The sequence below is a fragment of the Oncorhynchus tshawytscha genome, linkage group LG05 (genome assembly GCF_018296145.1).
Source record: "Oncorhynchus tshawytscha isolate Ot180627B linkage group LG05, Otsh_v2.0, whole genome shotgun sequence".
Taxonomy (NCBI): Eukaryota; Metazoa; Chordata; class Actinopteri; order Salmoniformes; family Salmonidae; genus Oncorhynchus; species Oncorhynchus tshawytscha.
In genome coordinates, this window is record NC_056433.1 from 85,735,575 (window position 1) to 85,760,363 (window position 24,789).

Genomic DNA, 24,789 nt, shown 5'->3' on the forward strand with positions numbered 1-24,789 from the left:
TGAACACACACCGAACCCTGAACACACACTGAACACACACCGAACCCTGAACACACACGAACCCCGAACACACACCGAACACACACCGAACCTTGAACACACCCTGAACACACACACTGAACCCTGAACACACACACTGAACCCTGAACACACACACTGAACCCTGAACACACACCGAACCCTGAACACACACCGAACCCTGAACACACACCGAACCCTGAACACACACCGAACCCCGAACACACACCGAACCCTGAACACACACTGAACCCTGAACACACACACTGAACCCTGAACACACACACTGAACCCTGAACACACACCGAACCCTGAACACACACCGAACCCCGAACACACACCGAACACACACCGAACCTTGAACACACCCTGAACACACACACTGAACCCTGAACACACACACTGAACCCTGAACACACACACTGAACCCTGAACACACACACTGAACCCTGAACACACACCGAACCCTAAACACACACCGAACACACACCGAACCTTGAACACACACCGAACCTTGAACACACCCTGAACCCTGAACACACACCCTGAACCCTGAACACACACCCTGAACCCTGAACAACCCTGAACCCTGAACACACACCCTGAACCCTGAACACACACACTGAACCCTGAACACACACACTGAACCCTGAACACACACACTGAACCCTGAACACACACACTGAACCCTGAACACACACACTGAACCCTGAACACACACACTGAACCCTGAACACACACACTGAACCCTGAACACACACACTGAACCCTGAACACACACACTGAACCCTGAACACACACACTGAACCCTGAACACACACACTGAACCCTGAACACACACACTGAACCCTGAACACACCTTGAACACACCCTGAACACACCCTGAACACACACTGAACCCTGAACACACACCGAACCCTGAACACACACGGAACATAACACAAAACAGCTGGCAGCAGTTCTAGGTGGTCTTCACCAACTTCTGTCTGTTTTACAAGACTCAGCAGGTACTGGCCTGGCGCAACACTTGACTTTTAATACTGCAGGATGGCTTTTTACACAACCAATTTACACGCTTGTTGTACTGCAAATGCAGCCTAGATGCTTATAAACGTCTCAATTCAGACTCCTTTGCTGAGACCAAATGTCCTCTGTTGGTTTTATGTTGAAGTGTTCTCTGGATGTTAAGGTATCCCAGCCAACTGTCTAGTTCTGTGTTCAGGATGATTTCCCGCTGGCCAGCCTCCCGTTGCTAGGTTACACCGTGAGCAGCCCGGGAGAGTCAGACAGCATCCACAAGGAATACGTCTTCAAACTGCACTTCAAGTCCCACGTCTATTTCTTCCGGGCGGAGAGCGAGTATACATTCGAGAGGTATAGTGACTGTTTAATTCGTTATTTGACTCCTTCCAACAATGCTTCATTATGATTCCAGAACATTTCCTTGGACGCATTTTAACTGTAAAACTTGGCCGCAGTTTTTGGCTAACAGGTCAGTGTTACGGAGATGGAGTGGTGCTTTGTGTTTACACTATGGCTGTAATAGCTCTGATGCCCTCGCTCTCTCCCTCGCTCTCTCCCTCGCTCTCTCCCTCCTCGCTCCCTCGCTCTCTCTCCCCGCTCTCTCCTCCCCCCGCTCTCTCCTCCCCCGCTCTCTCCTCCCTCGCTCTCTCCCCCTCGCTCTCTCCCCCTCGCTCTCTCCCCCTCGCTCTCTCCCCCCTCGCTCTCTCTCCCCTCGCTCTCTCTGTTTCTCTCTCCTTCCCTCCTCTCTACAGATGGATGGAGGTGATTAAGAGTGCGGCCAGTGCTACTGGCAGGATGAGTCTCCTCATACCTAAAGGTCCCCTGCAGATGAATGGGAACTAACTGCGCTCTTTGATCTGATCTACTGCGGCTTAGAAGCTTCTATCTAATCTGCATCCCAAATGGCACCCAAGGGTCAGTCCTAGAGAGCAAAGGGCTGGGCCCAATAGACTCTGAGACAATACTGTATAATACCATCCCCCTCTCTACGGTTCTCATTGGCATCATGTTAAAGTGGCACTCATGTCTTGGATTTATTTGGCAGATAAGGGCTCAGTGAGTGACTGGAAGTTATTATATATATATATTTAATTCTCTCCTTCTGGAATGGTCAACCATTGTTATGTGAGTATCTGTTGAAACAATGTATCAGCAGGGAACAGAGTAACATTCTAAATCCAGTAATTGGATACGTGGTTCAAGAGAGAAGGATATACCAGTGCTATCACGATCAACAAGGATGCTTGAGGACATCCTGTCAAGGATGAGTGTACACACTCAGCCAGCTGAGAAAGGGAACTAAAGCGAGACTCATAACCTTCTCATGGCAGCCAGTGTAAAACAACTACATCACAAAACATAGGATTGGTTTCCCACACTCGGATTAAGTCTAGTCCTGGCCTAAAAAAAAAAAGCATTTAAAAAAAAAAAAAAAAAAAAAAAAAAAAAGGAAAATCACCTTTTGAAAGTGTTTGTTTACTCCAGAACTAGACTTAATCTGTGTCCAGAACTAGACTTAATCTGTGTCCAGAACTAGACTTAATCTGTGTCCAGAACTAGACTTAATCTGTGTCCAGAACTAGACTTAATCTGTGTCCAGAACTAGACTTAATCTGTGTCCAGAACTAGACTTAATCTGTGTCCAGAACTAGACTTAATCTGTGTCCAGAACTAGACTTAATCTGTGTCCAGAACTAGACTTAATCTGTGTCCAGAACTAGACTTAATCTGTGTCCAGAACTAGACTTAATCTGTGTCCAGAACTAGACTTAATCTGTGTCCAGAACTAGACTTAATCTGTGTCCAGAACTAGAATCTGTGTCCAGAACTAGACTTAATCTGTGTCCAGAACTAGACTTAATCTGTGTCCAGAACTAGACTTCATCTGTGTCCAGAACTAGACTTAATCTGTGTCCAGAACTAGACTTAATCTGTGTCCAGAACTAGACTTAATCTGTGTCCAGAACTAGACTTAATCTGTGTCCAGAACTAGACTTAATCTGTGTCCAGAACTAGACTTAATCTGTGTCCAGAACTAGACTTAATCTGTGTCCAGAACTAGACTTAATCTGTGTCCAGAACTAGACTTAATCTGTGTCCAGAACTAGACTTAATCTGTGTCCAGAACTAGACTTAATCTGTGTCCAGAACTAGACTTAATCTGTGTCCAGAACTAGACTTAATCTGTGTCCAGAACTAGACTTAATCTGTGTCCAGAACTAGACTTAATCTGTGTCCAGAACTAGACTTAATCTGTGTCCAGAACTAGACTTAATCTGTGTCCAGAACTAGACTTAATCTGTGTCCAGAACTAGACTTAATCTGTGTCCAGAACTAGACTTAATCTGTGTCCAGAACTAGACTTAATCTGTGTCCAGAACTAGACTTCATCTGTGTCCAGAACTAGACTTCATCTGTGTCCAGAACTAGACTTCATCTGTGTCCAGAACTAGACTTCATCTGTGTCCAGAACTAGACTTCATCTGTGTCCAGAACTAGACTTCATCTGTGTCCAGAACTAGACTTCATCTGTGTCCAGAACTAGACTTCATCTGTGTCCAGAACTAGACTTCATCTGTGTCCAGAACTAGACTTCATCTGTGTCCAGAACTAGACTTCATCTGTGTCCAGAACTAGACTTCATCTGTGTCCAGAACTAGACTTCATCTGTGTCCAGAACTAGACTTAATCTGTGTCCAGAACTAGACTTAATCTGTGTCCAGAACTAGACTTAATCTGTGTCCAGAACTAGACTTAATCTGTGTCCAGAACTAGACTTAATCTGTGTCCAGAACTAGACTTCATCTGTGTCCAGAACTAGACTTCATCTGTGTCCAGAACTAGACTTCATCTGTGTCCAGAACTAGACTTCATCTGTGTCCAGAACTAGACTTAATCTGTGTCCAGAACTAGACAATCTGTGTCCAGAACTAGACTTCATCTGTGTCCAGAACTAGACTTCATCTGTGTCCAGAACTAGACTTCATCTGTGTCCAGAACTAGACTTCATCTGTGTCCAGAACTAGACTTCATCTGTGTCCAGAACTAGACTTCATCTGTGTCCAGAACTAGACTTCATCTGTGTCCAGAACTAGACTTCATCTGTGTCCAGAACTAGACTTCATCTCTATCTGGAAAACCGTTTTATAGCAATTTATCCATCAGGTTATGTTCTAGAGAAGTTTATACAGAGTTAGTCTAAAGACTGTTGTTTCCTTTTAGCCAGTGAAAGCATTCTACGGACGGTCGTTGTCGAGTCTGTATCGTGTCTGTCTACACGAAGATACAGGTGTCGAAAGGGAACTGGTAGGTGGAGGAAGGCAGTGATGATACAGGTGTCGAAAGGGAACTGGTAGGTGGAGGAAGGCAGTGATGATACAGGTGTCGAAAGGGAACTGGTAGGTGGAGGAAGGCAGTGATGATACAGGTGTCGAAAGGGAACTGGTAGGTGGAGGAAGGCAGTGATGATATTACGGAGGTGCAGAGCTTGTAGTTTTTATTTAACTAGAAACTATAGAAAGGTAACTAGCTGGAGAACAACCTCAGATACTCTTTCTTTCTACCACGTTTAAAATAGCTGGACTTGAGGTAGCTCTGGTCCAGGGTGTTGTTTCTTCCACTAAGGAATTAGTGGAGGAATTAATGCCCTGGACCAGAGCTCTGGTGCAGCAAGAGAGGTAGGGAGGTACCCAGTGAATGTCCTTTTTTTTGTTGATTGATAAAAGGCAGATGGTATTGTATGTTGAAATGAGTTAGGAACACAAGCAGTCAAATCTCCTTTTTTAGGATAACTTCTGTGATAGACTTGGGAGGCATTATTCCGTTCTTTTGAGAATTTCATAGTTTTCATTTGTTCTGTTGTCACACTAAGGTATTTTAATGGCCATGGAGTTAAATCAAAAATGGAGTGTAAAACACACAATTCTGTAAGGTACGTTTTCCATTGACGTGTTTCAAGGGGTCTATATTCATGTTAATAAATGTACAAGTACTTTGTTGGTCCCCGAGAGAGAAAAAAAAACTTTTGTTAATGAAGTTTTCCTGTACTATCAATATGTAGTTCTATTTGATTTAGCATACATTGACAATTGTCCAACCTAATTCTGGCCTAATTCATAACCTCAAATGTTGTTAAAGTCAAACATACTTAAAGCATTTAATTGTTGTGTTATTGACTTGTTATTAGTCAGTGTTTGGCCAGTTCTACTGTTTGTCTGATCCCTAGTTTTAACGACAGCAGGAAGTCAGGAAGGAAGGTGCTACATTTGATTCATGTTTTGGTTGGCTTGCTGGGCTTGTATAGTTACTACCATGTGTTCTGGATTATAGTTAGTTTAGCGTTTTTTTGTTGTTGTTCATTTAACATAGGGATGACGATGACCTCGTAAAATTAATATGCAGTGTATATCCTAATATCTATAGTCTTTTTTTTTTTTTTTTTTTTTTTTAAGTTACGGATTCCATTCTAATATGTCGTTAAGGCTGAAGAGCTTGGATCGGTCCCAAATGGGATCCTATTCCCTATGGGCCCTGGTCAAAAGTAGTGCACTTTTTTAAAGGGAATCAAGGTGCCATTTGGGACTCCTTCCACATTTAGAAGAAGATCTGTCGTGGTCTTGCTGTATGTAGTGGGCCTTGTGAGTATTGTGTTTTTAATAGGTGACTACAGGAGATCAGGATGTGTATATTCTCTAAGTGTCTCGGTGTAGAGCTGATTTAGGATGATTTTTTTTTTGGTGTGTGTGTGTCCCTTGTAAATCGTATGCATAAGAGGGGAGAACTTCTCCTAGATGAGCACTCCTACTTTAAGACGCTAGATGCATCCGGGCCCCTGTCCGTCCGTCATCAGAAAGCCCCCCTCCCTTTCCCCCATTACTGTCTTCACGTCATGGTATTATCTTTCTGTCTCCGGAGTGATAGGGGCCAGTGAGGTGTAAGTCCTGTCATCTTCCCATGTTGGACTGGAATGAATCACAATGTTTAGGGCGCACCTCTATCTCATCCCTGTGAGTGTGTCTCCCAAATGGCACTCTATTCCTCATATAGTGCACTACTCTTGACCAGGACCCATAGGGAATAGGGTGCCATTTTGAGAAGCATCTCTGATCTACGGGGGGGGGGCAGCAGCGCCTCTCTTAACGCCTTTCCCAGTTCATCTCTCTGTGTTCAGGTGTGCTAACCAACCAAGGCCCCACTGGCCCCTGTCTGCTGTTCCAGTCGGTTGTTCTTCCTATTTATTGTGTAGCAGCATGTCATTGGAGCCCTTCCTGTTCCTGTGTGTTCTGCTTCTTGCTCCGGTTATTATTGTCTTGATAACAAATAAAGTTGAACAGATGCAAAACAACAGTCAGGTTTTCTTTTCAAACTGTTTGCCTGTTTGCTTTTAGCCTGACACCCAACGATACAATATTTTGGAAGGATGGCCCCCTACGAGATGAGTTTGTCATCACCTGCAGATACTAGTTTGTCATCACCTGCGAGGTTACCTGTCCCATCTGACGCTCTACCAAGGTTACCTGTCCCATCTGACGCTCTACCGAGGTTACCTGTCCCATCTGACACTCTACCGAGGTTACCTGTCCCATCTGACGCTCTACCGAGGTTACCTGTCCCATCTGACGCTCTACCGAGGTTACCTGTCCCATCTGACGCTCTACCATCTGATGGTTACCAAGGTTACCTGTCCCATCTGACGCTCTAGTGATGAGGTTACCTGTCCCATCTGACGCTCTACCAGGTCGATTCTGTCCACTAGATGGCCCCATCTGAAGATCTACCAAGGTTACCTGGTTCCCAGGTTTTAAAAATATATTTTCTACCATCTGATGCTCTACCAAGGTTACCTGTCCCATCTGACGCTCTACCAGAAGGTGGCAGTGATGGGTTGTTGACCTAATGCTCATATCGCCATGACTACTGCAGGTCGTTCTGTTCCCACTAGATGGCCAAGTTGCAAAGTTAATTGAAGATGTGGGAAAGGCATCAAAGTTAGCAGTGTGGTTAAGATTCAGGTTAGGTTTTAAAAATATATTTTAAGATGAGAAATTGCTTTTGACTTGTCCAGAACTAGAGGAGCAGAGAGAGAATGTGGAACTCTGACACCCATAGCAGCTTACACAGCAACTTACCCTGGGAAACTACTCAAACAGGTGGAGGAATCTTATGAGAAGGTATTCTCTGGGCATGCCTAAACAAAACTCCTTGTTCCACAGTAATATCTGTATGTGAGGGTGTGGTGAAAACCGTTCACTGTAAATACACAGGAAAAACCATCCGGGCTACAAACTTGTACAATAGTAACAAACAACATTAACTCCATGTGGAGACGGACTGAGTCTTCAACAATACAGTCTTTAGAACCAAGTGTTCTCAGAATGTGAGCCGGGTTTGAGCCTCCGGTCTGCTGTAGCAGGGAAGGACCCTTTTATTATATATTATATAATATTTCTCCTTCATTTTTTTACATTTTTTTTTTTTAACCTTTTATTTAACTAGGCACTTGCCAGTTAAGAACAAATTCTTATTTTCAATTACGGACTAGGAACAGCGGGATAACTGCCTTGTTCAGGGACAGAATGACAGATTTTTACCTTGTCAGCTCGGGGATTCGATCTTGCAACCTTCCGGTTACCAGTCCAACACTCTAACCTCTAGGCTACCTGCCGCCCCTACATGATGCATGGTCTTGATAACGTCAGTCTATTTTTTTGCCCAGGTTTTTATTGAGTGAACCAAAATCATGCACTGATAACAGAAAGAGAACACAGCATTTTTAAAATCCTGTTTGGACCATCAGGGAGGACTGTTGTGTGTGTTTGATCCATTCCAGGGGTCATCTGTAATCTTCACATGGATGCTCCAGAGAGCTACTACCTTTTTTACTTTCCTAAAGATAACATTCAGTTTTAGCCAGGTAGGGAAGGAGAAGGGAGCGACTGCCGTGGTTTGAGCCAGGTAGGGGAGGAGAAGGGAGCGACTGACGTGGTTTGAGCCAGGTAGGGGAGGAGAAGGGAGCGACTGTACGTGGTTTGACGTGGGCGTGGTTTGAGCCAGGTAGGGGAGGAGAAGGGAGCGACTGTTTAGTGACGTGGTTTGAGCCAGGTAGGGAAGGAGAAGGGAGCGACTGACGTGGTTTGAGCCAGGTAGGGGGAGGAGAAGGGAGCGACTGTAGTGACGTGGTTTGAGCCAGGTAGGGGAGGAGAAGGGAGCGACTGACGTGGTTTGAGCCAGGTAGGGGGAAGGAGAAGGGAGCGAGGGGAGGAGAAGGGAGCGACGTGGTTTGAGCCAGGTAGGGGAGGAGAAGGGAGCGACTGACGTGGTTTGAGCCAGGTAGGGGAGGAGAAGGGAGCGACTGACGTGGTTTGAGCCAGGTAGGGGAGGAGAAGGGAGCGACTGACGTGGTTTGAGCCAGGTAGGGGAGGAGAAGGGAGCGACTGACGTGGTTTGAGCCAGGTAGGGGAGGAGAAGGGAGCGACTGTTTAGTGAGCCGTGGTTTGAGCCAGGTAGGGAAGGAGAAGGGAGCGACTGACGTGGTTTGAGCCAGGTAGGGGAGGAGAAGGGAGCGACTGTTTGAGCCAGGTGACGTGGTTTGAGCCAGGTAGGGGAGGAGAAGGGAGCGACTGACGTGGTTTGAGCCAGGTAGGGAGGAGAAGGGAGCGACTGACGTGGTTTGAGCCAGGTAGGGGAGGAGAAGGGAGCGACTGACGTGGTTTGAGCCAGGTAGGGGAGGAGAAGGGAGCGACTGACGTGGTTTGAGCCAGGTAGGGGAGGAGAAGGGAGCGACTGACGTGGTTTGAGCCAGGTAGGGGAGGAGAAGGGAGCGACTGACGTGGTTTGAGCCAGGTAGGGGAGGAGAAGGGAGCGACTGACGTGGTTTGAGCCAGGTAGGGGAGGAGAAGGGAGCGACTGACGTGGTTTGAGCCAGGTAGGGGAGGAGAAGGGAGCGACTGACGTGGTTTGAGCCAGGTAGGGGGAGGAGAAGGGAGCGACTGACGTGGTTTGAGCCAGGTAGGGGAGGAGAAGGGAGCGACTGACGTGGTTTGAGCCAGGTAGGGGAGGAGGGGAGGAGAAGGAGCGACTGACGTGGTTTGAGCCAGGTAGGGGAGGAGAAGGGAGCGACTGACGTGGTTTGAGCCAGGTAGGGGAGGAGAAGGGAGCGACTGACGTGGTTTGAGCCAGGTAGGGGAGGAGAGGGAGGGAGCGACTGACGTGGTTTGAGCCAGGTAGGGGAGGAGAAGGGAGCGACTGACGTGGTTTGAGCCAGGTAGGGAGGAGGGGAGGAGAAGGGAGCGACTGACGTGGTTTGAGCCAGGTAGGGGAGGAGAAGGGGAGCCAGGTAGGGGAGGAGAAGGGAGCGACTGACGTGGTTTGAGCCAGGTAGGGGAGGAGAAGGGAGCGACTGACGTGGTTTGGGCCAGGTAGGGGAGGAGAAGGGAGCGACTGATGTGGTTTGAGCCAGGTGAAACAGTGCCCAAGCTCTCTGTCTGTTAACCTTCTGTTCTACTGTAGATAGAACATGTTATGAAGGGTTCAGCAGATAACATCTGGTCAAAACCTGTTGTGTTTGTTGGTGTCCATTACTGCTAATGTTATTTTTCACTTGTTACTGTTTTTATTTCTTTACTTACCTATTGTTCACCTAATACCAGTTTCATTTTTTGTTTGTTTACTTAAATTGCACTGTTGGTTAGAGCCTGTAAGTAAAGCATTTCACTGTAAGGTCTACCTACACCTGTTGTATTCAGCATTTCACTGTGAGGTCTACTACACCTGTTGTATTCAGCATTTCACTGTCAGGTCTACACATGTTGTATTCAGCATTTCACTGTGAGGTCTACACTGTTGGTTAGAGCCTGTAAGTAAAGCATTTCACTGTAAGGTCTACACATGTTGTATTCAGCATTTCACTGTGAGGTCTACTACACCTGTTGTATTCAGCATTTGGTCTACTACACCTGTTGTATTCAGCAGTTCACTGTCAGGTCTACTACACCTGTTGTATTCAGCATTTCCCTGTCAGGTCTACTACACCTGCTGTATTCAGCATTTCACTGTAAGGTCTACTACACCTGTTGTATTCAGCATTTCACTGTGAGGTCTACTACACCTGTTGTATTCAGCATTTCACTGTGAGGTCTACCTACACCTGTTGTATTCAGCATTTTCACTGTGAGGTCTACCTACACCTGTTGTATTCAGCATTTCACTGTGAGGTCTACCTACACCTGTTGTATTCAGCATTTCACTGTGAGGTCTACTACACCTGTTGTATTCAGCATTTCACTGTGAGGTCTACCTACACCTGTTGTATTCAGCATTTCACTGTGAGGTCTACCTACACCTGTTGTATTCAGCATTTTACTGTGAGGTCTACCTACACCTGTTGTATTCAGCATTTCACTGTAAGGTCTACTACACCTGTTGTATTCAGCATTTCACTGTAAGGTCTATCTACACCTGTTGTATTTGCCGCACGTGACAAATCAACTTGGATTTGATTTATTATTATTCCTCTGTAAGGTAATATTAAAATGTAAATTCCACAGAGTAGGTCATGCCTAAGGTGCAACTTGTCATGATGGAAACAAAAACAGGGGCCACCGCCCTCCTACGGTGGTGCTATAACAAGCGATTGAAAATGCCATTTTTTTCATTTTTTTTTTAAAGATCACACCCCTCACCCTGTTTGGTCTAGAGTCATGAAATTCACTACATAGGTCACAAGGAACACATTTTACATCCACGACCCATAAGGTCGGCCATGATGGATCTTTTATCATTTGTTTTTTATTGTTCGTTTTGGGGAAAAACAGTTTATGCTACTCTTCTGACACCGAATGACTGATCTGCACCAAACTTGATATGTGGCATCTATTGACAAAAATTTCTCCCAACGCAACATTTTCCAGACTAGTATCTAAAACCACATGAACGCTATTGGCCAATAAGCATTCTCATGGGTGTGGTCTGGCACATAAATGCATATAAATCAGTCACGGATATTCTAATTGTTACAAAATTTGGTACATATGTTCCAACCACTGAAGACACAACACTTGCAAGCACATTCAGATCGACCTCACGGTGGCGCTATAACGTGCACATGTTTACATCTCTTGGATCTGTTTGTGTGATGAAATTTGGCACATGTGCTCAGGGGATACGAGTCCAGCTGACCTGTTTTGCCGCATGGTGGTGCTGTTGGTCACGAAAAACCCAGCTCATTGGCTCCTAGCGGCCATATTGTTTGAGCTAGAGTCCTGGTACATTTTTGGAACACAAACATTGAGTAATAAAGGGAACTGAAAGTGTAGGCTGCAGTTCTTCCAGGGAGATTCGGCTGAACTGTTGCTCTACAATAATTACAGGGCATGTCTTGGCATGGTGAACTAAGGCATGGGTAATGACTTTTCAGAAGGATATCATTTGAGGAACCAGGGTTGGAGTTTGTATGTGAGTGTAAAGTTCAAAATATGCTACATTTGTATATTGGGAAAAGACAATACATCCCAGTTGTGTTCGAATTGACAAAAGATTCTACCAACACCTGCTGGTCACTTTTGGAGGTAGATTTTTTATTTTTTTATAGAAGTAGATAGACTAGATTTATCGGGGCATCATTCTAGAGAAGATGTTGTTGGATGATAATTATCATGATTATGTATTAATACAATAGGCTTGATTCATGATTATGTATTAATACAATAGGCCTGATTATCATGATTATGTATTAATACAATAGATTTGTGGAGTTTTGGACAACATAATATTGCAATATCTTGTTTGTTACAAGATAGAAAACACATTCCTTAGTCTGCTACACCCCTACCCGACTTGCCTAGTTAAATAAAGGTTAAATTAAAAAAATACCCATCAAGGAGATTTCCTTAGAAATCTGCTACTATGGGATGGGCGGGGCATATGTAGATAATGTATCCTTATCCCTGCCTTTATATCCAAACGGTCCATAGAAGGAAACTTTGCTCGAGTGTGGGGGCGCGCTTCTCAGCTACCAACCCTGGCTGTGCCAAACGGTATAAATCAATGGTCAAGAAAGCGTTTGGAGTATCGGTAAGGAACTGACGCCATGAAGACTTCACAGCAGTTTTTTTTTTTAAAACAGAGAATGAACTGTTTTGATATATGCCTAATGACCAAGTGGTAGATGTGGATATCCTGTAGCCTATAATCCCGACGGCGCAGACCGTGCGCCTGTAGACTACAGGACTGGAATCGAAAGGTATTTGGACATTTGCTTATCTGTGTACAGTAGCATATTCTACTTACGTTATATTTGAATGGATATTGTAACGAAAGACATTTTAATTGATAAACTCCTGCAATAACCTGCCCACTTTACAGTGGTAAACTATCCCAATCAAATGCAGTTGAGAAAAATGTACAGAGGTTTCTGTGTAGTTACATACACATGGTTAGCAGATGTTATTGCGAGTGTAGAGAAATGCTTGTAAATCTCGCTATTAACTCAAGGAAGTTGAGTTTTGTCAAACTGCGATAGGATGGCATTATGGGAGCCTATGGGCACCTATATTTTGTTGACGATGACCTAATAAACGAATTCAATTCTGCGCTATTGAAAATCAATGAAATAATGTCCCTTTTCCAAACAGGCAGATTCTCTTCGAAACGCCCTCAGTCCGAGGGAGGAGATTAGAGAAGTATCATTCTGGTGACAAAGAGGACCATACACGGCGACCGAGGTTGAAGATTGAGGTGGATCAGAGCCAGCGCCAGGCGGGTTGTTTGTGATTAACTGCTGCTTGGGGACTGGGGTATGGAGATGTTGCGTCGCTCCTCAGTATTCGCGGCTGAAGTGATGGAAGTATTTGACCGCTCCCCCACAGACAAGGAGTTGGTGTCACAGGCGAAGGCTCTATGCAGGGACTACATCCATTCCAGGCTGAACCGAACCGGGATAGGGTGGTCCAAACCCGAGCATCAGCTGTCAGCATCTGGTGGGATGCTTGGAGAGGTATCCTCTGTCCTCATGTGGTTAGGTAAGAGGACATCAGTGCGCAGTTTGTGTACATTGGTGGGTTCGGGTCTGTGTGAATGACAGGCTGTGCACCTATTGGAGATATATTCAGCAGCATATCCTATAAAAACATTTTTAGAAAGCAAATGGTAATCAATTTTCTACAATGTCCAAATAGTATGTTATTTGTTTATTTTATAGATTCTGCTATTAGCCAAGCCTACTTGGTCACATTAGCTTGATGTTGGAGTTTTGCTCTCTGTTGAGACTCCTCTCTAGACATTCAACTGGTGTCATGCGTTTATTGAGGTTACCTAGGTTACTCAGTGTTGGATTGTACAAAACCTTCCCTCTGTTTCCTATTACACACCCCCTCCTCTGTATTATTTTGAGAAAGAGAAGCTCACGTCTCCTGAAAAATAGACACTGATGAATCACTGTCTGAAGCCTGTACAGTGCATCACGTGAACATCCTGTTACTTAGCAACGGAGAATACCTCTAAATAAATACCTTCTAACCATGGACAAGATATTAGCCATGTCTGTGTACCAAATGGCACACTATTCCCTGTTTTTAGTGCACTACTAAACAGACCAGGGCTCTGGTCAAAATAAGGGTGCCTGAGAGTCAGAGGCTCCTGACATTCAGCTAATAGCAGAAATGATACCAGTGAATCACAGAGAGTAAAAGGAGTTAACTTATTCAAAGATGTGATGCCTGAGATATTACCTGCAGCACTAGTGATCAGGGAAGTCACTAGCCTGGTCCCAGATCTGTGCTGTTTTGTCCACTTTTTATTTTAATTTTTTAATTGTACCTTTTGTTTAACCTGGTAGGCAACTAGAGAACAAGTTCTCATTTACAACTGTGACCTGGCCAAGATAAGGCAAAGCAGTTTGACACAAACAAGAACACAGAGTTACACATGGAGTAAAACAAACATACAGTACAAAAACAAGTCTATAATCAATGTGAGCAAATGAGATGAGATAAGGGAGGTAAAGGCAATAAAAATGGCCACAGTGGCGAAGTAAATACAATATAGCAATTAAAAACACTGGAACGGTAGATTTTGCAGTAGGTGAATAGGCTTTATCAAGGCTTAATCAAATGCAATATTTAACTTTTTGGGCGACCTGACCTTTTTTGGGCACGTATACATTTTAGTATATGATTTGTCATTCTCATTGAAAGCAAGTCTAACATGCGGGAGATCTGTTCTATGTTTCAAACAGCTGTAAAATACTATTTTTTTGGGGGGGGGGGTTCTATGAAATGTATTTCACAGCGGTTTTAGATTCTACATTGATTCTCTTTTTTTTGTCACATAAACTGAAATTAGGGGAACTATTTAGAATTGTAGCAACCAGGAAATGGCGGCACGATATCTGCATAGTGCAGGTAGCTAGCTACACACACAAACTCGACCGGTGACCGCATCTCTCAAACCATACATGTTTGGATACCGGGTGAGCGCAATCTCTACATGGCAGACTGGGGAAACGGGTGCAACCGGACACACGCAATCTCTGTACGGGGGGTTATACCACCACCCAAAAGGGGAGACTGTAAGGGATTCACCACCATTGAACCTTATCCTGTATACAGGCACAAATATCTCTGACCAAGCTGGGAAACCAAACCCCCTCACTGGCTCACTACTTGTCCTGTTGTTCACTAGAGGATGAGTTGGACTTCCTGATTGGCTCACGTTCTGTTCCCTAGGTGATGAGTTGGAGTACCTGCGACCCAACATCTACCGTAACGTAGCTCGTCAGCTGAACATCACCGTTGCGTCTGAGAGCGTGGTGTCTGATGCCTTCCTGGCTGTGGCTGCAGAGATCTTCTCCACCGGTAGGTCAATGCCTATTCACTACTACACCAGTGGGACAAGATCTCTCTGATAACCAGCCTGGGGTAAAACAAACCTTATACATGATCTCGCCGACCCTAACCAAACTGTGCTGACGCAGATAAATTTTCAGCAGCATGGTTCCGGCTACTATCTATGGTGGATTCAGAACCAGGCCAGCTCAGCTTGGCTCGGTTGTGGTAGTATGAAAAGCCCTGAAATGTATGGGCAACTGGTTATAATGTGTCTGGGTTGTAACATGATGGCAATGTTGGTACAGATTTCTTTCTAGTATTGTGGCAAATATTAGCAAGAATATTAATGGGGGGGAAGTAACCAATCACAGAGGTTGCTGGGAGTAACCAATCACAGAGGTTGCTGGGAGTAACCAATCACAGAGGTTGCTGGGAGTAACCAATCACAGAGGTTGCTGGGAGTAACCAATCACAGAGGTTGCTGGGAGTAACCAATCACAGAGGTTGCTGGGAGTAACCAATCACAGAGGTTGCTGGGAGTAACTATTAGCAGTGTGTTGCATAGAAAAAGAGGAACTAGTGGATTCATTATCAATGAAACACAATGAAGATGTGTAATGTTAGGGAGAACAAGTTGACTTTGAAGAAGGATGTCGGAGGTAACTGAGACCAGGGATGCATCCAGAATAGCACCCTATTCCATTTATAGTGCACTAGAAAGTAGTGCACTATATAGGGACAAGGATGCATTTTTGGGACACAGACCAGCTCTCAGTATGGTGTTACACCGCTCTTTACGGGTCTCTTTTTTTTAATGTGATTTACTGGCAGGGGCCAAGCATAGTTCTGTGAGAAAGGTAAAAATAGACATTTTCTGACATTTTTGTACACATTCAGTCTTGGCTGTCTCTTAGCGCTTCAGGGGACTGTACAGCATAGCACTCTGGGCACCGTGCGCCTGTAGAGTAGGGACTGTAACTCTGGGTTTGGCAGATGCCAGGAAAACACTACCATAGTGTCAACTGTAAAGTTTGGTGGAAGAGGAATAATGGTCTGGGGCTGTTTTTTTTTTTTCATGGTTTGGGCTCCTTAGTTCCAGTGAAGGGAAATCTTAATGCTACCGCATACAATGACATTCTAGAAGATTCTGTGCTTCCAACTTTCACAAAGCAAGGTCCATACAGACATGGTTTGTCAAGATCGGTGTGGAAGAACTTGACAGGCCTGCACAGAGCCCTTACCTCAACCCCACCGAACACCTTTGGGATGAATTGGAATGCCGACTGCGTGCCAGGCCTAATCACCCAACAGCAGTGCCTGACCTCACTAATGCGCTTCTGGCTGAATGGAAGCATGTCCCCACAGCAATGTTCCAACATCTAGTGGAAAGCCTTCCCAGAACACTGGAGGCTGTTATAGCAGCAACGGGGGGACCAACTCCATATTAATGCTCATTATTTGGAATGAGATGTTCGACGAGCAGATGTCCACATACTTTTGGCCATGTAGTAGTGTATCTTAGATTAAATCTGACTTTTGAGGAAGTGTACACTGGCTACAGCATCTCAAAATGGACAAACGGTACTACTTTTCTCGTTTTTCAAATGAAGGTCTTTTATTAAGGTAGTATGCGAGCACACATTTGTTTTGAGCTCGGCTTCAGCTGAACTGAAGCGTGCTGACGCCTTAAGTCACATTGAATAAAAGCATCTGTTAAATGGCTTTTTAAAATTATTTTTGGGGGGGATGGTCCATAGTTAGTCTGTCACAAGAAACTAACCAAAGTCTAGTTGTGTTAATTAACATGATCCCATTCTGTCAGGGAATGACTGTTGAATCCATGACCTTGGACTTAAAACCTTACATTACATTACACATTACATTACACACAGTCCATTACATTACATTACACACAGTCCATTACATTACACACACACACACAGTCCATTACGTTGTCAGTTGATTCTTTTACATTTTCAATCCCTTAGAAATATCTGGATTCCAAAGTAGTGGTAAATACCTCCTATGATCCTTAGAAGTGAAAGGAGCTGAATTCTACAAAGGAATGAGTCTGCATCAATGTCACTGTAGGGCTATTCACTGTCCTCCATAGTCTGAACACATTGCCATAAATGGTAGCGTACTAGTTAAAATCCTGACTGAAAAAACAAGTGCTTCAAGTTTGCTAAACGTCTGCTGTCTGAGCTAATAAAGAATAATATACCAGTTTTAGACTGCCTTTATGATGTATTGTTTGGCGGATGGGCATGTCGGCTGAATGCCTGGAGGCTACATCTAGTTAATGTCTCTCGGTCTCCCTTCACTAAAGGAGTTCCTGGCAGAGATGCAGTCAGCTCCTCGAACCCACTCGGCTCACTCAGTCACCCTCCCTCCCTTCAGACAGCACAATCATGTGAAACCCAAACAATGATCTCATGTAATTGCTATCCAGTCAGAAGTAACGATTTTACATTTATCTTTTTTTGTAATAAGCTGAAATGAAATGGCTAAACAAATAAATGTACATTGGACACTGCTAAGATTATTGGAATGTGTGTGAAAGGGGTATCCCGGGTGTTTGATTCTGGAGGTTTTAGTGTCTGAGTCTCTTGTCTGCATCTCTCCTCAGGTATAACGTGGGGGAAGGTGGTGTCCCTGTATGCGGTAGCCGGTGCCCTGGCGGTGGACTGCGTGAGGCATGGTCACCCAGCAATGGTCCACACCATCGTAGACTGCATGGGGGAGTTTGTCCGCAAGAGCTTGGTCTCCTGGTTGAAGAGGAGAGGAGGATGGGTAATAAACAGAAATACATTAGAATCTATGGAACGTTTGTTCGAGGTTCCATTTTTATTGACTATTTCTATGCTCACCGCACCATAGTTTTACCGATAGACATACAATTACTAGAATGGAAGAAAACACTTCAGACAACTGCAATTTGACAGTACGTATATGAGTAGACTCAGCAGTCTTATGACCTTCGGGGTCTAAGGTATTCAGGCCTTTTGTTCTCAGACGTGGCGCTCTGGTACCACTTGCCATGCGGTAGCAGGAGAGAACACTCTATGACTTGGGTGGCTGGAGTCTTTTTGACAATGTTTAGGGCCTTCCTCTGACACTGCTTGGTCTAAAGGCCCTGGATGGCAGGGAGTTTGGCCCCAGTGATGTATTGAGCCGTACGCACTACCCTCTAGCGCCTTGTGGTCTGATGCCGAGCAGTTGCCATACCAAGCGGTGATGCAGCCAGTCAAGATGCTCTCAATGGTGCAGCTGTAAAACGTTTTGAGGATCTGAGGACCCACGAGGGGGAAGAGGCGTGAGGGGGAAGAGGTGTCGAAAGTGAAGACACTTGCCAGAATGGTCAGCACGTGCTCTGAGTACGTGTCACATCGGCTATGGAGAGCGTGATCACTCAGTGCTCCGGAACAGCTGGTGCTCTCACACATGGTTCAGTGTTGCTTGCCTTGAAACGAGCATAGAAGGCATTTAGCTCGTCTGATAGACTTGCGTCATTGGACAGCTCACGACTGGGTTTTCATTTGTAATCCGTGATAGTTTGCAAGCCCTTCCCCATCCTACTAGTGTCAGAGACTCTACTACACCAGCTATCTTAGTCCGGTATTGACCCCTCGCCTGTTTCCCAGTGGACCCTAATAGCAGTTGAATTGATGCATAGATGTTACATTTAGAAACATATTTTAGGCTATCTGATTGAGAACATGCGTTGCACAAACAACTTGCTGATTATATACCACCACTGGTAGCAACCTGGTATTAGAGCTAACATTTGCTTTGCCCTAGCTAGTGGATTTTAAGGGCATTTAGCTAGCTAGCAATTAGCATTAGTGATTTAGTTTTAGGCACATGCCAGCTTCCTTAGATTAACTAACTCTCATTTAGCATAAAGCAAGATATACAAACTAATATTTTAAAAGAGAGAACACATGGATTCATACGTAGAAGCAACTTGGAAAGCAGCATTGTTTAGAAGTATCTGAGAGGAACAGGCACAGCGTATAGGAACTGTGTGCTGCCAGCCTGTTGAGTGATTTGAGCAGTGTAGAAAAGTGTTCGGACGAAATATTGTTATGCATTTAATTTTCGCTCCCAGAATAAAACACCAAAATAATTGGTCGTACTTTGGAGCCCTGCCTGTGGTTCAAGTGATTGACTGAGTCTGTGCACCTCGAAGGTTTATTTAGGAAAGGCTGTGTGTTGACATGGGCTATTTAATCACAGAAGTGTGCATACAGTAAGCCCATGTCTGTGCAGATCTCAGATAACCCAGCACTAACATCTTGTGTAATTTAGTCAGATGATCGATTGATCATCTTTGGTACCATTTCTGTTGACGTAGTCTGTCCACGTGAGGTTAGTGCAGACTCCGTGTCGCACGACTGTGATGCCTGTATGCGTTTCCCTGTGTTGTACATATTTGAATTCAGACTGCCTGCAGGTCATAGGTCATGGTGTTCCATACCCACCTAATCAGGTGTCCTGAACATGTCACTCAAGGTGTCTACTGAGAGACTAGCTCAATAAAACTGAGAGAAACAAGAGCCTGAACACAATACAATCATGACTGCAAAACACAACTCCCTGTCCTGTACATGGTGTAGAAGGGCAGGGTGTTTTCCACATTGACTTTGACTAACTCAAGGCTTTTGTCCTCAAAGCAGGAGGTGTCTAACGGCTATTTCTAAAAGCCAATTGTCTCGATGTTGAGTTGAATTCAGCCACTACTTTAAGAAACTCCCAAAAATGTCTCATAGATTTAGATTGTCTTCCTCTAGAGATCATCTGATGAAAATCCTTTGAGAGAAAAGCGTGGTGCTCAACTGGTATTCAAAGCTGAGAGGAGGCCTGGCAAAGAGCCTCGGCCTAAATCTGTGAACTCTGCTCTGTTGGCAAAGTCGACCAAGAATCCCTCTAAAGCAGGCCTGTGTTCCCAAATCGACCCCGATTCCCCTATATAGTGCACTACTTTCGACCAGGACCCATAGGGTGCTATTTGGACTCAACCTTGGAATGGCCCGTTTGGAAGTTGACCACGCCAGATAATTAAAGATCATAAAATGTTGAATTGGACTGGAGTTTGATGCTGATACAAACCAAAACATTGAAGGAAATGGCTGTACTATTAGCTAGTAGAACTGTGTGGATGTAGCCTCCCAGTGGCCACCGACATCCTTTTCACATCTAGTTTTGATTTACATTTGGTTGAGATTTCATCTAATGTGAAATCAACAAAACATTTCACCATTGGATTTAGGTCAAAAGTTAGGTGAAAAACAAAATATGAAATTACCTTACGTCAATGACTTGGAAACAACGTGGATTCAACGTCATCAGATCAATTTGTTGTTGAAATGACTTGGAAACAACATGGATGCAACTTGTCTTGATGACTCATATTCTTCCCCCTTATTGTGCTGTTTTTACTGCTGTTCTAAACCTTTGACCAATTTGTTTTCAAGTGGTATGTTGAAATATGTGTCGTTAAGATGACAGTTTTGAGTTTGGCTGAGACGTTGTTAACTCGCTGCATTTCACCTCTTTTAAAAAAATATTTGTTTATGTGATCGTGTATACGTTTTCTTAATTGAGTTTTTATTAACGTTTTTAACCTGACCTTTTTAATTATTTTTAGATGAGACCAACATCTCTCAAAACACGTTTGGTAATGTAATCTAGTCCTGTTAACGCATGTTATTTATCAGACATTCATTGGTTATTGACTAACTCATAAAGGGTCCCACCCTGTTTAAAGGAAATCGATGTGTGTGTGTGTGTGTGTGTGTGTAGGGAATCCCTCACTGCCTTTTGAAACTTTGCCTTGTGACATCAGTGCCCAGCCTCTGCTCAAAGGTCTGTGTCCTAATTTTCCACCCTTCTCTCACACTAACTAGTCCCCTCGTGGATTTAACAGTATTTATTGCTGTAGGAGTGCCAACCATTGTTAAATCCATGATGGGACAGGTGGAGAACGGATGCAAGAATTGAGACTTAGCCCTTGTACACTATATATTAAATTACACTATATACAGCAGTTTGTGGGGTGGCAGGGTAGCCTAGTGGTTGGAGCGTTGGACTAGTAACCGGAAGGTTGCAAGTTCAAACCCCCGAGCTGACAAAGTACAAATCTGTCGTTCTGCCCCTGAACAGGCAGTTAACCCACTGTTCCTAGACCGTCATTGAAAATAATAATTTGTTCTTAACTGACTTGCCTAGTTAAATAAAGGTAAAATAAAAATGTGGACACCCCTTCCAATTAGTGGATATGGCTATGTCAGCCCCACCTGTTGCTAATGGGTGTATAAAATTGAGCACACAGCCATGCAGTCTCCATATCATTGGCAGTAGAATGGCCTTACTGAAGAGCTCAGTGACTTTCAACGTGGCACCGTCATAGGATGCCACCTTTCCAACAAGTCAATCTGTCAAATTTCTGGTCTGCTAGAGCTGCCCCGGTCAACTGTAAGTACTGCTATTGTACAGTGGAAAAGTCTAGGAGTCTCGCTTTAAGCACCAGCTGTCAGAGCAGCTCACAGATCACTGCACCTGTACATAGCTCATCTGAAAATAACCCATCCAATCTACCTCATCCCCATACTGTATTTATTTATTTATCTTGCTCCTTTGCACCCCAGTATCTCAACTTGCACATTCGTCCTCTGCACATCTACCATTCCAGTGTTTAATTGCTATATTGTAATTACTTCACCACCATGGCCTATTTATTGCCTTACATCTCTTATCCTACCTCATTTGCACATGCTGTATATAGATTTACTGTTTCATCATGACAAATCCCCCGTGCACAAAGCAAGGTCCCTACAGAAATGGTTTGTCAAGATCGGTGTGGAAGAACTTGGCTGGCCTGCACAGAGCCCTGACCTCAACCCCATGGTGGTATTATTGATTGTATGTTTGTTTTTTCCATGTTTAACAGTTGTGTCGCTTTGCTTTATCTTGGCCAGATAGCAGTTACAAATGAGAACTTGTTCTCAACTAGCCTACCTGGTTTAGTAAAGGTGAAATAAATATTTTTGAAGAAACAACCGCTCATCTGCTAACTGGTAGGCCACACAAGCTCACAGAACGGGACAGCCAAGTGCTGAAGCGAATTGTGTAAAAAATCGTCTGTCCTCTGCAACACTCACTACTGAGTTCCAAACTGCCTCTGGAAGCAACGTCAGCAAATTAACTGTTTGTTGGGAGCTTCGTGAAATGGGTTTCCATGGCCGAGCAGCCGCACACACGCCTAAGATCACCATGCACAAGGCCAAGCATCTGCTGGAGTGTTGTAAAGTTCGCTGTAATTGGACTCCGGATCAGTGGAAACGCGTTCTATGGAGCGACGAATCACGCTTCATCATCTGGCAGTCTGACGGACTAATCTAGGTTTTGGCAGATGCCAGGAGAACGCTACCTGCCCTAATGCATAGTGCTAACTGTAAAGTTTGGTGGAGGAGGAATAATAGTGTAGGGCTGTTTTTTGTCTTTTGTGCTAGGCCCCTTGGTTCCAGTGAAGGGAAATCTTTAATGCTACAGCATACAATGACATTCTAGATGATTCTGTGCTCCCAACGTTGTGGTAATATTTTGGGGAAGGTCCTTTCCTGTTTCATCATGACAAATCCCCCGTGCACAAAAGAGGTCCATGCAGAAATGGTTTGTCGCGATCGGTGTGGAAGAACTTGGCTGGCCTGCACAGAGCCCTGACCTCAACCCCATCGAACACCTTTGGGATGAATTGGCACGCCGACTGTGAGCCATGCCTAATCACCCAACATCAGTGCCCGACCTCACTAATGCTCTTGTGGCTGAATGGAAGCAAGTCCCTGCAGCAATGTTCCAGCATCTAGTGGAAAGCCTTCCCAGAAGAGTGGAGGCTGTTATAGCAGCAAAGGGGGGACCAACTCCATATTGATGCCCTTGATTTTGGAATGAGATGTTAGATGAGCAGGTGTCCACACAATTTTGGTTATGTAGTGTATATTTCAATAATGCTGGCTAGTATCTGAGTTACTTTATTCTCTTCCCTCTCTCTGAGTTGCTGTCATCTCTCTCTTCCCTCACAGGCTGATATCACAAAGTGCGTGGTGAACACCGACCCCAGCTTTCGCTCCCATTGGTTGATGTCTGCTGCCTGCGCCTGTGGACATTACCTGAAGGCCATGGTGTTTTACCTGCTCCGGGACAAGTGACAACGGAGGAGGAAGGTCACAGACACACGACAATCAGTCTGCCCTATATGAACACAGCCAACCCCTATCCATCAGTGGAGTACAGGACAAGCAAGCCCGGTCCCAGATCATTTTGTGCTCTTGACAACTCCAGTGATGTCATTGTCAAGCCAAACCATGGGGGGGGCAGCCAGCCAGCCAGCCTCCCTCCCCTTCCTCTCGCCCTCTGTCCCTCTGTCTGCGCTGCAGCCATCACTGCTTTAGCGTCTAGATATGTTGTTGTTTACACCTGCAGAAGTTTGCTCCAACACTGCCACAGGCGAGCACCTTGGGACTTCACAAACGCACTGGCCTGGAGCATCAATGTGAATTAGCCTTGTCTGCTTCGAACACACTTTAGGGTATTTATTATTTAGCTTGACGGCAATATTTTGTGACGTGCGGTACAGATCCTCCAGCTGGATTGTGAGGTAGTAGTCTAGTCATAGATCTATAGAATGCCACCCATCAACCATTGACTTGAATGTGAATGTCCTTTCTACTCATTCTATTTCTGTATTTGTTTTTCTTCAGTTACATCCGAGAGTCACATTCCTTGCTTTAATTTTTTTTTTAAATAAAATGTATTTAACTAGGCAAGTCAGCTTAAGGACATTTTCTTATTTACAGTGACTGCCTACCCCGGACAACACTGGGCCAAGTGTGCACCGCCCTATAGGACTTCCAATCACGGCCGGTTGTGATACAGCCTGGATTTGAACAAGGGTGTCTGTAGTGACGCCTCTTGCACTGAGATGCTGTGCCACCCAGGAGCTTTATGCTTGCATTACTCAATGGCAAATATTCTATTCAAAGCTATGGAAGATTTCTATACATTTTGAGTTTCTGTTCTACACCTGTTCGAGCAAAGGGGATATGGGCCCAGACAGTGTGCCTGTAAATAAACCAGTATTTTCATCCAGGGGTCATACACTCCCTGGTGGCTGAAAATAAGAATGACCAGAACCCCTTTTTTCATGTTGATTTGAAAAGGAACATTAGTGAAATTATTCGGAATTCCTCAGTTTGGATGGAAATATCGTTTAGATTCTAAGGTTTTGTCTGCATGATCCACGTAGTTGATGAGTGTGTGAATTTACACAATCTGGGTGAATAAGTGTGTGTGTGTGACTTTTTGTAAAATATTGTGTAATTATGGATCACTCTTATCACCTGAAACTTGAATCCCATTCAGACATTTTGTCTGTTTTCTACAAAGGTATTTGTATTCTGTGAATAACCACACAGTAGCTTACAAACACTGTATTTGGCATGCAGCACTGAGTGTCTTCAGAAATAAAATGTTTTACATTTCAACATTTTTGTTTTCTTATTTATTAACGTCAGCATTCTAAATTGAAAAGGGATACCAACTTAGCTTAGCCTACAAACCAAGTGAATGGTCAGACCAAATAGCCCAAGTCTGCCATATGCGGTCTTGAATAGCCAACTTATTTATCATGATTTACTGCCACCTACTGTCCAATACAAGTATAACACAACGTTTGTCTATTTCAATATTAGAGAACCTTTTTATTCTGATCACTGTAGGATACGCTAAATATTTGTATGGTTGAAAGTTAAGGTAATGAAGAGGCTTTTTAATCTTCCCACTAGATCTAAATCGCTGTGTTCAAATATAATATGCCATTTAGCAGACACTTATCCAACTTGACGTATTCACGCACAAATACATT

General features: G+C 44.3%; 2 protein-coding genes and 3 long non-coding RNA genes across 7 annotated transcripts in view; all 5 read left to right on the forward strand.

The window, feature by feature from the left end:
• The window catches only part of farp2 (FERM, RhoGEF and pleckstrin domain protein 2), a 90,256-nt gene extending 87,603 nt beyond the window's left edge, over window positions 1-2,653 (forward strand). Inside the window, exons 27-28 of the mRNA XM_042322733.1 lie at window positions 1,241-1,392; window positions 1,794-2,653. Of these exons, the coding sequence (XP_042178667.1) occupies window positions 1,241-1,392; window positions 1,794-1,884 (243 nt within the window). The 3' untranslated portion in view covers window positions 1,885-2,653. The remainder of the gene's footprint in view (window positions 1-1,240; window positions 1,393-1,793) is intronic.
• A 1,083-nt stretch (window positions 2,654-3,736) lies between these two features.
• On the forward strand, window positions 3,737-6,382 carry LOC121846560. Its single transcript, XR_006083497.1, has 2 exons — window positions 3,737-4,330; window positions 4,377-6,382. It is a non-coding gene; the product is annotated as an uncharacterized LOC121846560 (long non-coding RNA).
• Window positions 6,383-7,594: 1,212 nt separating this feature from the next.
• On the forward strand, window positions 7,595-8,606 carry LOC121846562. 3 transcript variants are annotated; one of them, XR_006083500.1, is made up of 4 exons: window positions 7,610-8,064; window positions 8,125-8,271; window positions 8,330-8,493; window positions 8,544-8,606. It is a non-coding gene; the product is annotated as an uncharacterized LOC121846562 (long non-coding RNA). The 3 variants fall into 3 exon arrangements; XR_006083499.1 differs by lacking the exon at window positions 8,544-8,606 and having other exon boundaries at window positions 7,595-8,064; window positions 8,330-8,513; XR_006083501.1 differs by lacking the exon at window positions 8,544-8,606 and having other exon boundaries at window positions 7,596-8,036; window positions 8,143-8,271; window positions 8,330-8,513.
• Window positions 8,607-8,662: 56 nt separating this feature from the next.
• On the forward strand, window positions 8,663-9,753 carry LOC121846561. The gene is made up of 3 exons (XR_006083498.1): window positions 8,663-9,089; window positions 9,138-9,178; window positions 9,377-9,753. It is a non-coding gene; the product is annotated as an uncharacterized LOC121846561 (long non-coding RNA).
• A 1,599-nt stretch (window positions 9,754-11,352) lies between these two features.
• On the forward strand, window positions 11,353-24,409 carry boka (BCL2 family apoptosis regulator BOK a). The gene is made up of 6 exons (XM_024401198.2): window positions 11,353-11,493; window positions 12,012-12,280; window positions 12,672-13,058; window positions 14,763-14,891; window positions 17,494-17,657; window positions 22,949-24,409. The coding sequence occupies exons 3-6, from the start codon at window positions 12,836-12,838 to the stop codon at window positions 23,072-23,074; spliced, it is 642 nt and encodes a 213-aa protein (XP_024256966.1). The 5' UTR covers window positions 11,353-11,493; window positions 12,012-12,280; window positions 12,672-12,835; the 3' UTR covers window positions 23,075-24,409.
• The last annotated feature ends 380 nt before the right edge of the window (window positions 24,410-24,789 follow it).